Source organism: Dipodomys ordii, unplaced genomic scaffold (assembly GCF_000151885.1).
Source record: "Dipodomys ordii isolate 6190 unplaced genomic scaffold, Dord_2.0 Scaffold29, whole genome shotgun sequence".
Classification (NCBI taxonomy): Eukaryota; Metazoa; Chordata; class Mammalia; order Rodentia; family Heteromyidae; genus Dipodomys; species Dipodomys ordii.
In genome coordinates, this window is record NW_012267245.1 from 2,601,214 (window position 1) to 2,612,122 (window position 10,909).

Below are 10,909 nucleotides of genomic sequence, written 5' to 3' on the forward strand. Positions count from 1 at the left end.
TGCATGCTAGGCAAGCGCTCTACCACTGAGCCACATCCCAGCCCTTTTCACTGAATCTTCTTTCCTCCTGCAAACAAAGATTGCAAAGGAACTGCACCTCAGGTCAAATGGCACAGGTCCAAACGTGGGGGCTTTTAATTAATTCACAGGGCCAAGCAAAAGCATCTTTGTTTATTTGGGGTATATATGTGTAGGAACTTGAACTCAGGACCTGGGTGCAGCTTTTGTTCTCAAGACTGGTGCTCTACCACTTGAGCCACAGCTCCACTTCCTGTCTTTTTAGTAGTTGGAGATAAGAGACTCATGGAATTTTCCTAAGCCTGGCTATGAACTTTGATTCTCAGAGTTCAGATTTCAGCCTACTGAGAGGCTAAGATTACAGGCATGAGCCACTGGTGCCCAACTAAAAGCATCTTTGTGTGTGTGTGTGTGTGTGTGTGTTCGGGTTCATATGCACTGATCCTGGGGTTTGAACTCAGGGCCTAGGCACAGTCCCTAAGCTTCTTTTGCTCAAGGCTAGCATTCTACCACATGAAGAACAGCACCACTTTGGGCTTTTCCTGAATAGTTTATTGGAGATAACTCTCACAGACTTTGTTGCCCAAGCTGGCTTTGAACTGTGATTCTCAGATTGCAGTCTCCTGAGTAGATAGATTAGAGGCGTGAGCCCCCAGCACTGGGCTTGAAAGTATCTAAGTCACCTCCAGCCCTGATTATTCCGCCACATACCCAAGATGGTAAGAGGACATCTTATCGGGGACAGCTGTGTGCTGATCGGCTTCTTGTTCACCCCAGGACCTGGGCGAGGCCATGAACGTGGCTGAGCTTCAGCAGGAGCTAGGCCTGCTGGACGTGGGCAGCCAGCGGGAAGTTTTCCTCTTGGCAGCCAGCATTGCTCCGGCAGGACCAGGCTTCGAAGAACCTGGCACCGTGCACATCTGGAAACTGCTCTTGGAGCTCCTCTCCTAGACCTGAGCTGCCTGCTTGCCACCCAGCTTCAGAGACCACACAGGTCCACTGCTTCCTGACTCTGCCTCACCAACCTGGGCCTGGGGACGCGCATTAGAGAGCCTTTCCCCTCTCCCCTCCATCCCTCTCTCAAGAGCAAGGCCGAGCTCACACCTGTCCTCGTAGCTACTCAGCAGGCTGCCACCTGAGGATTGGAGGTTTGAAGTCAGCCTGGGCAGGAAAAGTCCAAGAGACTCTTCTCTCCAGTTAACGAGCAAAAAGCCGGAAGTGGAGCTCTGGCTCACGTGGTAGAGCACCCCGGGCAAGACCCAGGAGCAGCACAAGAGAAGCAAGAACCGGTGGTCCAGAAGCAGGAGGTGGGTGAGGCCCAGGTGAGAGAGCGCCCGTGTCTGGCTCAGAGTGTGGATTTAGCATTCCCTTCTTTGATCTGCTCTGGGGGCTGACTCCCTCCCCTCAGCCCTCTTCCTTTCCCAGTGACTCCATGCACTTCTGCCGTGGACCGCCAGGGGGCATCGCGCTTGCTCCCTGGCCTGCTTTACCCTCCATTGTCTCCCTTCTCTGCCTCACACTGGCTGCCTGTGGCCTTGTGCAGTCTTGGCCTCTCTGGCCCCAGAGTCGTTCTTTTACTTTTTTTTTTTTCTTAACCCTTATTTATTTTATTTTTTGGTGCCAGTACTGGGGCTTGAACTCGGGGGCCTGGGCGCTGTTCCCTTAGCTTTTTGCAGGTGAATTGGAGATAAGAAAGTGTCGAGCTTTTCTTCCTGGGCTGGTTTCAACCTGTGATCCTCAACTCTCAAGTCTCCTGAGTAGCTAGGATTACAGGCGTGAGCCACCCAGCTCTTCCCCCCGGGGTTGTTTCTAACTGCCTACCAATGGAGATGTGCTAGAAATAAACCCGAAGACCTTAACAAGGAGCTTACTTAAACACCTTCCCCCCTGCGTTTAAGGCCCCTGATGACTACGGAGTAAGTCCAGTTCATCCACCAAACAAAAAGTGAAGATGGTGTTTCCCCCCCCATACCCCCACCCCAAATCTGGAGTCAAATAGCTGCTCTTCTGACTGTGCCCACGCCACGTTTACCTGAGTCTAAAGAAGGAAAGAGTTCAAGTCCCAGGCACCCATGTTAACTGGAGCTGGGGCTCTTTTGAGCCTTGGAACTGCATTTATTTATTTATGTATTTATCAAAGGGATCAGGTCAAAAGTCCAGGCTGTGTTTCTAGGTGCTTTCGTCATAGCCCCAGGTGAGGTCACTCACGGGGGGGGCCGTGGACACAGAGCTGTAGCGCCTCGCCCTACCCCTCTCCCTCCAGCTGGCTCTTGAGACCATTTGGTATCATAATCAATCGGTGACAGAAACTGGTGGCTCATGCCTGTAATCCTCGCTATTTAGAGGAGGCTGAGAGGCGGGGAGAGAAGCGATCATGTGAATCCAAAGGACAGTAGCCGGCCAGCCCACACAGCTGCCACGTCCCTCATTGCGTGTGTGCTGACCAGGCAGCTGAAGGACTGCTTTTGTGTTGGCACTTCCTGGCGCATTCGGATGGAGCTTCCTGTCCATCAGGGCTGGCTGACTAGTTCAAATGGACTGTGGGGTTTCTTTTTTGGTTTTGTTGTTTTTTAAGGCGCTATCCCACTCGGTTTGCTTTTGAAAGGAGAAGACATCGTGTGCCTTTGTTTCCTTTGACGTTTACCCAGCATGCCTCGGTGCCATACTGCAGCACTGCCAAAGGAAGTGGTGCCCCCCCCACCCCCCCAGTGATCTTGGGCACGGAACACATTGGGAGGGAATTAACTGTTCTCTAATTCCAATTCCCTTTCTATTATAAAAGGTCATTTTTTTCTTCACATTAAGTATTTAAGGAATACTTGGGTCGTTTTCCCTCCCCCCCCTTCCCCTCCCCCCACTGCCAGAATTCATTTTGGTAAAATATTATATGGTCAGAGGCACAAAGAGAACTTGGGCTTCACAGTGGCCTTTGAACCTTGGCTGTAAACTTCTCATCTTGGCACTGGGTAAAACATTTTTGTGTCTAGCTAGCCGCGGGTGGCTTGTGCCTGTGATCCTAGCTACTCAGGAGGCTGAGATTTAAGGATCATGGTTTGAGGCCAGCCTAGGCAGAAAGTCTGAGGGCCTCCCATCTCCTATGAACCCAACAAAAAGCTGGACTGGGGGCATGACTCAAGTGGCAGCGTGCCAGCTGTAAACAAGCAAAACGGATCAAGGACCCAGGGCTCTGAGTTCAAGTCCTGGTACTGGCACCAAAAAAGAAAATTCCTTTGTGTCTGTCCTGTGAACAGAAAATAAGTTTGTGTCTGTTCACCTTGCCCAGTGATTGACGCCAACAATGGAACCAGCATGATTGTTGAGGGACCCTTCCTAATTACAATCTGCCTTCGTGTGATTATTATCATGTTGTACATTTTTACGGTCCCCAATACGGGGAGATGGATTTGCAAAATAAAGTTTCCACTGTGTCTACTGGAGTTTTCTTTTTTTTTTTTAATCAAAGTCGCTCAGATCTTGAGTGCTCTGGGTTATTCCTGTAATTCTACCTCATCAGGAAGGGGAGATCGGAAGATGGTGGGCCAGGCAGATAAATCCCAGAGACCCTTATCTCCAGTTAACCAGCACAAAGCCGGAAGTAGAACTGTGGCTCAAGTGGTAGAACCCCAGGCCTTGAGTGAAAAAACTAGGGGACAGCGCTGAGTTTAAGCCCCAGTGTCAGCATATACACCCAGAAGACTAGGGGTAGGTATGCTGAGGGCCCTGAAGGCCCACAGTGCTACCACAGCCCCTTGTCCACGTGTGGCCTCTGCTGTGACTGGTCTGCCAAGCAGCGCCTGTCTATACTCCTCTGCCTGACTCCTGCCACTAACCTGGATGGACAAATGGGGACAAGACCTTTCAAACCTCTCTTGCCTGCCTGGCTTTGCATTGCTGTTACTCTAACAGACTCACACCTGTGATCCCAGCTCCTTGGGAGGCTGAGATCTGAGGATCACAGTTCAAAGCCAGCCTGGGCAGGAAAGTCTGAGACTCGTCTCCCACAAACTACCAAAAAAAAAAAAAAAATCCAGAAATGGAGCTGTGGCTCTAATGGCAGAGTGCTAGCCTTGAGCAAAAGTTCAAGGACAGTGCTCAGGTCCTGAGTTCAAGCCCCAGGAGTGGCACAATAAAAAGAGGGTTGGAGGCATGGTGCAGATGGTAACTGACAGCCAATAAGCAAAAAAATGTTGGCAAGTTGGAGTCCTGGTCTTGGACAAAACAGTGAAAGCCGGGCGCTGGTAGCTCGCACCTGTCATCCTAGCTACTCAGGAGGCTGAGCTCTGAGGATCATGGTTCAAAGCCAGCCCGGGTAGGAAAGTCCAGGAGACCCATCACCAAATTAACCACCAGAAAACCTGAAGTAGAGCTGTAGCTCCAAGTGGTACAGAGGCAGCCTAGAGTAAAATAGATCAGGGATGGCTCCCAGGCCCTCAGTTCAAGCCCCACAACTGACAAAAAAAAAGTGTGAGTAAAAAGAGGTGTTTGGCCTGTCCTAACACCTCCGATAGTGATGCTGGTGGCTTTCGGGATTGCACACCTCTAAGATGAAGGTGTGTGCAAGACCTCACATAAAGTGCACTCTCCCCAGCCATTTTGGCTTCAGTTATTTCTCCGCCATCCATCCCACCTACAACACCTTCTTCCCACATAGCTAGGATCACTGGGATCACTTTGGCTAACCCCGCTTATTTCATGACGTAAGAGTCTCACTTTTTGCTCCACTGGCCTGGAACCAAGATTCCCTCCCATTCTCCCACCTGTTCCCCTTTCCCCTGCTCAAGAGCAGAGAGGATTATGACTTAAGTAGATAGAAGGACTGAAAGCACTCATCCCACACCCTGCCCTTCCATCCTGTTTCAAAACACCTCGCCTGCCACCAGTTCAGGCAGGTCTGAGGGGGGCCAGTCAGGCTGTCTGGGACCTCTCTGTGTAGCATATGAGAATGGTATGCAGCAGGGCGCTGGTAGCTCATGCCTGTCATCTTAGCTACTCAGGAGGCTGAGATCTGAGGATCACGGTTCAAAGCCAGCCTGAGCAAGAAAGTCATGAAACTCTAGAGGTAAAGGTGTGGCTCAAGTGGTACAGCACTAGCCTTGAGTACAGGGTCAGCATCCAGATTTGAGTTCAAGCCCCACAACCAACGGAAAAAAAAAAAAAACAGAGGTATACACAGCTATCCTGGAGAAGGAGGTTTGGGGACCTGGGGTTCAGTTCAAGACAAAGCTAACACAATGAAGGAGGGCAGGGCCAGTAGCTGGCTCCTTCACTGGGCAGGAAGCAGAACTGATCTGGGGTGGGACCAGAAATACGAGTCAGACCCCGATACACAGGCCAGGTCTCCCAGCAAGCTTTGGGAGGAGAGCAAGTGGAAATGTTATACAGAAAACCAAGGTAAGACAGCGATGGAGAAGAGCAAGGAGGCTGCACCTACAAGAACATGCAAGCTGTGGCTTGGGCAGCAGGGTTGGTATTCTCTGTGGCAGCTCCAGGGCGTGGCTGGGCTAGGTAAATCCAAAACCATCAGAGAAGCAAAATGTCCAGGTTGGAGGCGTGGCTCAGTTGGTAGAGCATCAGCCAATGAGCAAAAAGTGTCCGGGGGACTGAGTTTGAATACCTGTCTCAGACAAAAAGAAAAAAAAGATGAGGGCTGGGAAGGTGGCTCAGTGGTAGAGCGCTTGCCTTGCATGCCTGAGGCCCTGGGTTCGATTCCTCAGCACCACATAAGCAGAAAAAAAAAGCCGGAAGTGGTGCTGTGGCTCAAGTGGTAGAGCGCTAGCCTTGAGCTGAAGAGCTGAGGGACAGCGCCCTGGCCCAGAGTTCAGGCCTCACGACCAGACCCCAAAAAATAATAAAAAATAAATAAAAGATGAGCAAAATGTCCTTGGTTTTATTCTATGTACAGATTCTATTCAGATAAGGCCACCTCTGTGAACACAGCCAAGTGTGGGCTTTTCTGAGACCCAGAGAATAGGGTAGTTACTCCTGTGTGCGTGCACCCCAATAATCTGATTCCACAGAATCAGACCAACCAGTCTCATCTGCAGCTCTCCACTCCTTGCCTTAAAGCCTGATGCTGGCTTCTGTGGTGCGGAAGGCGTACAGGCTGGAGCCGGTGAGAGCCAGTCACTCCACGTCCATGTCCCTATCCTGCAGAGACTCGCTGAAGGCTCGCCATTCCTCTGGGTAAAATCGCTTATAGACGTTGATCTTATTCCGAATCTGTTTGGGAGTGTCTTGATAGTAATTCTTCTCATCCCGGGCCATGGCCTAGGAAAGAAGGGGGACCATCACTGAGGAGGGCCGAACAGGCAAAAGGATCAAACCCTAGTTTTACCTGAATTGAGTGAGTCGCTTTTTAGCCTTGAGATCTGAATTCCTAGCCTCAAAGTTATGGTGCATATGAACCACCAAGGCCCACCTAGCAATTTTCATTTAAAAAGAAAAAGGCTGGGCACTGGTGGCTAATGCCTATAATCTTATTCAGGAGGCTAGATCTGAGAATCGCAGTTCAGAGCCAGCCCAGGTCAAGTCCCGAGACTCTTAATCACCAATTAACGACCAAAAAGCCAGAAGTGGAGCTGTGGTTCAAATGGTAAGAGTGCTAGCCATGGGGCTAGGAAGGTGGCTCAGTGGTAGAGCACTTGCCTTGCATGCCTGAGGCCCTGGGTTCGATTCCTCAGCACCACATAAGCAAAAAGAAAAAAGCCGGGAGTGGCGCTGTGGCTCAAGTGGTAGAGCGCTAGCCTTGAGCTGAAGAGCTGAGGGACAGCACTCAGGCCCAGAGTTCAGGCCCCACGACTGGACCCAAAAAAAAAAGAGTGCTAGCCTTGAGCAAAAAAGTTAAGGGGCCGGGCGCTGGTGGCTCACGCCTGTAATCCTAGCTACTCAGGAGGCTGAGATCTGAGGATCGCGGTTCAAAGCCAGCCCGGGCAGGAGATCGTGAGACTCCTATCTCCAATAAACCACCAGAAAACCGGAAGTGGCGCTGTAGCTCAAGTGGCAGAGCGCTTGCCTTGAGCTGAAGATCTGAGGGACAGCGCCCAGGCCCAGAGTTCAAGCCCCACGACCGACAAAAAAAAAAAAAGTTAAGGGACAGTGCGTAAACCCTGTGTTCAAGTCCCAAGACAAGCAAAAAAAAAAAAAAAAGCTGAACATTGTGGCTCACGCCTGTAACCCTAGCTACTCAGGAGGCTGAGATCTGACGACTGTGGTTCAAAGCCAGCCCGGGCAGGAAAGACAGTGTCTCTTATCTCCAATAAACCACTAGAAAACCAGAAGTGGCGCTGTGGCTCAAGCAGTAAAATGCTCACTATGAGCTGAAGAGCGAAGTAAGGGACAGCACCCAGGCCCAGAGTTCAAGCCCCACGACTGACAGAAAAATAAATAAATAAAAACATGGAAGGAAGATGGCCTCTGTGCATGCTGGGAGCCTTGGGCCGCTCCCTCTGCCCCTGCTACCAGCCTGTGTTCACACTAGTTCCCTGTCAATGGTTCCAGGCTCCATTCCTGTCTTCCTCCTTCCTACTCAGTCTCGAGCAAGCAGACCCGGCCACAGCAGTCCTGTGTGTCTTCCCAGCAAGGCCCAGGGCTTCCTCCTGCCTGCCCCCAGCCGCTCACCTTATAGTCTTCTCCGTGGTTCTCTACCATGTAGCGGACATAGTCAATGAGGTCCCGAGACAGCGTGTTTCCTTTCTTCTCTGGAAGGCTGGCTTCTGCCTCCAGATCTGAGGCAGGAGGAGAGCAGGAGACGGACTGAGGCGTTGCCTTCTAGCTTATATGAGCTGTCCAACATGCCTCAAGAATCGCTACCCCAATCCATTCCCAAATTAACTGCTTGAACCTTTCTCTTCAGCCCTAGATGTCTCCCTCCTAAGATCCAGTATTTCATTTTAAGTGTGCCACCTCTTGAAAAGGAAGTCACTTTCTCCAGGCCTGGGAGAGTTTAAAGGACAGACTCCTGAGCTGGCTGGGTGCTGGTGGCTCACACCTGTCATCTTACCTACTCAGGAGGCTGAGATCGGAGGGTCATGGCTCAAAGTCAGGCCTAACAGGAAAGTCAATGAGACTCTTTATCTCCAACGAATCACCAAGAGAGTTGGAAGCAGAGCCGTGGCTCATGTGGTAGAGTGCCAGCCTCGAGCACAAAAGCTCAGGGACAGAGCCCAGGCCCTGAGTTCAAGCCCCAAGACCAGCAATAACGAATCCGTTCATATTTACTGGTATCTTTTCCATCCTCCCAGGGACCTGGCTATGTCCTCCCGGAGTATCTCTGACCATAGCTCACATTTAGGTTCAGTCAGTTCTAGCCTGAAAATGTCTCAGCCAAGAACACAGACCTAATTGTGATCCCTGAACCAGCTCACGCCTCCTCTTTCAACCTTCCTCTCTACAGCTGTAAAATGAGGACACTGAGGACCCTTTTCCAGTGCCACTGGGACCGGAGAGCGAGGAATCTAGGCCACACCCACCATTTAGCACATAGGGCTTCCGCACAATGTCATTGGGCCTCTCCTTTCCATCCACCTCCATGGGCTTCACCTGCAGAGAACAAAGCCTGTGAGACCAGCAAACCACACAAAGGACCTTTGATCAGGGAGGAAGGTTTGACTGCCCATCCCACTATAACTATACTACAAATAGGGTAACTGTATTATATAGTTTACAACTATGTTGTGTATATTATACAACTATGTTATCCCTGAGAAGCCTTGCCTTTTGGTCAGGCAGAACTAGCTAACAGGGGACACGAAACCCTGAAGGCTTCTACAACAAATATTCACAGTTGCCTTAAGAAAACACAGCAAGTAATTCGCTTCTCCAGTGATAATATATAAAACCCATAAACAAGCTGGGAGCGAGTCCGCTCACACCTATAATCCTAGGTACCCAGAAGGCTTGAGATCTCAAGGTCGTGGTTCAAAGTCAGCCCCAAGCAGGAATGTCCATGAGACTCTTATCTCCAATTAACCACCAGAAGCCTGGAAGTGGAGGTGTAACTCAAGAACACCACCCTTGATTGAAAAAGCTAAGGGACAGGGCCCAAGCCCTGGGTTCAAGCCCCAATACCAGCAGGGGAAGAGGGAGGGGACAGGGAAGGAAAGTGAGGAGTACCAGTGTCCTCGGGTATGAAAGCATGAAAAGAAACTTGACTAAAGATCATTCATTCAGAAAGCCCCAGCAGCAGGTGAACTAACCTGGGAACTTAGCAATCATACTTAAGGAGATAGTAATCACCAAGGAATTTATGTTGGGCTGTGAAGAGGCATAGATAAGAAGAAGCAGATATGCAAATAAGCAACCCACCAGCATGAACTTAACAGCCATAAATTAAAGCAGTGAAGAGGTAACTGGGTGAAGCCAGAACAAAAGACTTCCTGGGGAGAAGCAAGGGTTAGAGAAGCTTCAGCCCAACAATGAATAGGAGGGCTGGGAAGGTGACTCAGGGGTAGAGAAAGCCAGAAAAAAACAAAAGTAGAAAAAGCCAGAAGTGGCACTGTGGCTCAAGTGGTAAGAGTGCTAGTAGCCTTGAGCTGAAGAGCGCAGGGACAGCGCCCAAGCCCAGAGTTCAAGCCCCACGACCGACCAAAAAAAAAAAAAAAGCATAGGAAACAACAGTACAGATCTCAAACTCCAAGGGCAGAAAAACATCAATTATGGAAGATCCTACTGAGATGCCAAGGTGTGAGGAAAAAGTATTCTTTTCTGTCCAACTAAAGTGTATTTGGTATGGTCTACTGGCATTTCCTGGAATTATTTGCTTTATTTACTTCAATTGTAACTATTATCTGTACTGCTGGTTACGAGTGAGTGATGTTAGAGACATTAAGTTTTGTGTTGAAGAACTTAAAACAATAAACTGTAATTGTTAAATGAAAAAGAAAAAAGTAAGCCTTTGACAGGAATCAAAAAGTGGTATCCTTTCTAACCTTGGTAGTCCATTAGACTATGAGTCTAATTCCTTGAGAAGGAAGAGGGATGGTTTGAATTGTAATCAAAGACTATTGAACTGCCCTGCCTACCTCTGGATAGATAATGGCATTGCACCCTTTTGCGCCAAAGTAAATTGCATTAGCCGGGCACCAGTGGCTCCCGCCTGTCACCCTCGCTCCTCAGGAGGCTGAGATCTGAGGATCGTGGTTCAAAGCCAGCCTGGGCAAGGAAAGTCCAAGAGACTCTGATCTCCAATGAACCACTCTGAAAACCAGAAGTGGTGCTGTGGCTCAAGTGGTAGAGCGTCCCCCTTGAGCTGAAGAGCTGAGGGACAGCGCCCAGGCCCAGAGTTCAAGCCCCACGACCGACAAAAATACAAATAAAAAAAGCAACTAGTTTCAGAGGAAAAAATATTGGAGTGGAGAAGGAATGGAGACTTCAAATGCAGGCTGGGGTAGGTCAGGGAGGGTGTCAAGAGAGCGTTGATCACAAGTCCATGAGAGAGAGAGAGGAAGGGAGGGAGAGAGGGAGGAAGAGTGGGAGGGAGGGAAGGAAGGAAGGAGAGAGGGAGGGAGGAAGAAAGGGAGAGAGGGAGAGAGGAAGAAAGGGAGGGAGGGAGGGAGGATGGATCAAGGTCTGAAACCCAGCCACTCACAGGAGGAAAGGGAGTTCGTCAGTACCTTTCTCTTCCGGAGGGGGACCGCCTTGTTGGGGTCCATGGCCAGCCCCATCTCCGCCAGGTTCTGCCGCACCGATTTGCTGTGGTCCCAGGCATGTCGGATGTGGGAGCTACCACCGGCCCAGGAGAGCGAGATCGAGGCCTGTCCGTGCCCGGGTGGGCCGCCCGGCCCGAGATCCCCCACCCATCCCGCCTCGCCCTCCGCCCCCAGCCAGCGAGCACTGGGCCGAGACACGCCCCCCCCAGGCCCAGGCCCAGGCCCAGGCCCAGGCCCAGGCCCAG

The 10,909-nt window shown here is 50.6% G+C and overlaps 2 protein-coding genes across 3 annotated transcripts in view; one reads left to right on the plus strand and one right to left on the minus strand.

Annotated features, from left to right (window-relative positions):
- Arl10 (ADP-ribosylation factor-like 10) overlaps nt 1–1,172 on the plus strand; it is a gene marked incomplete at its 5' end in the record, with an annotated part of 6,500 nt that extends 5,328 nt beyond the window's left edge. Inside the window, one exon of the mRNA XM_013015976.1 lies at nt 773–1,172. Within this exon, the coding sequence (XP_012871430.1) occupies nt 773–969 (197 nt within the window). The remainder of the gene's footprint in view (nt 1–772) is intronic.
- Nucleotides 1,173–5,883: 4,711 nt separating this feature from the next.
- Nop16 (NOP16 nucleolar protein) overlaps nt 5,884–10,909 on the minus strand; it is an 11,630-nt gene continuing 6,604 nt past the window's right edge. The window contains exons 2-5 of one of the 2 annotated variants that reach the window (XM_013016095.1): nt 10,629–10,737; nt 8,487–8,556; nt 7,636–7,742; nt 5,884–6,285 (exon numbers count right to left, since the gene is read on the minus strand). In XM_013016095.1, the coding sequence (XP_012871549.1) occupies nt 6,142–6,285; nt 7,636–7,742; nt 8,487–8,556; nt 10,629–10,737 (430 nt within the window). In that variant the 3' untranslated portion in view covers nt 5,884–6,141. Of the gene's footprint in view, nt 6,286–7,635; nt 7,743–8,486; nt 8,557–10,628; nt 10,738–10,909 lie in introns of those variants that run through there. The other variant, XM_013016096.1, reaches the window with a different exon arrangement.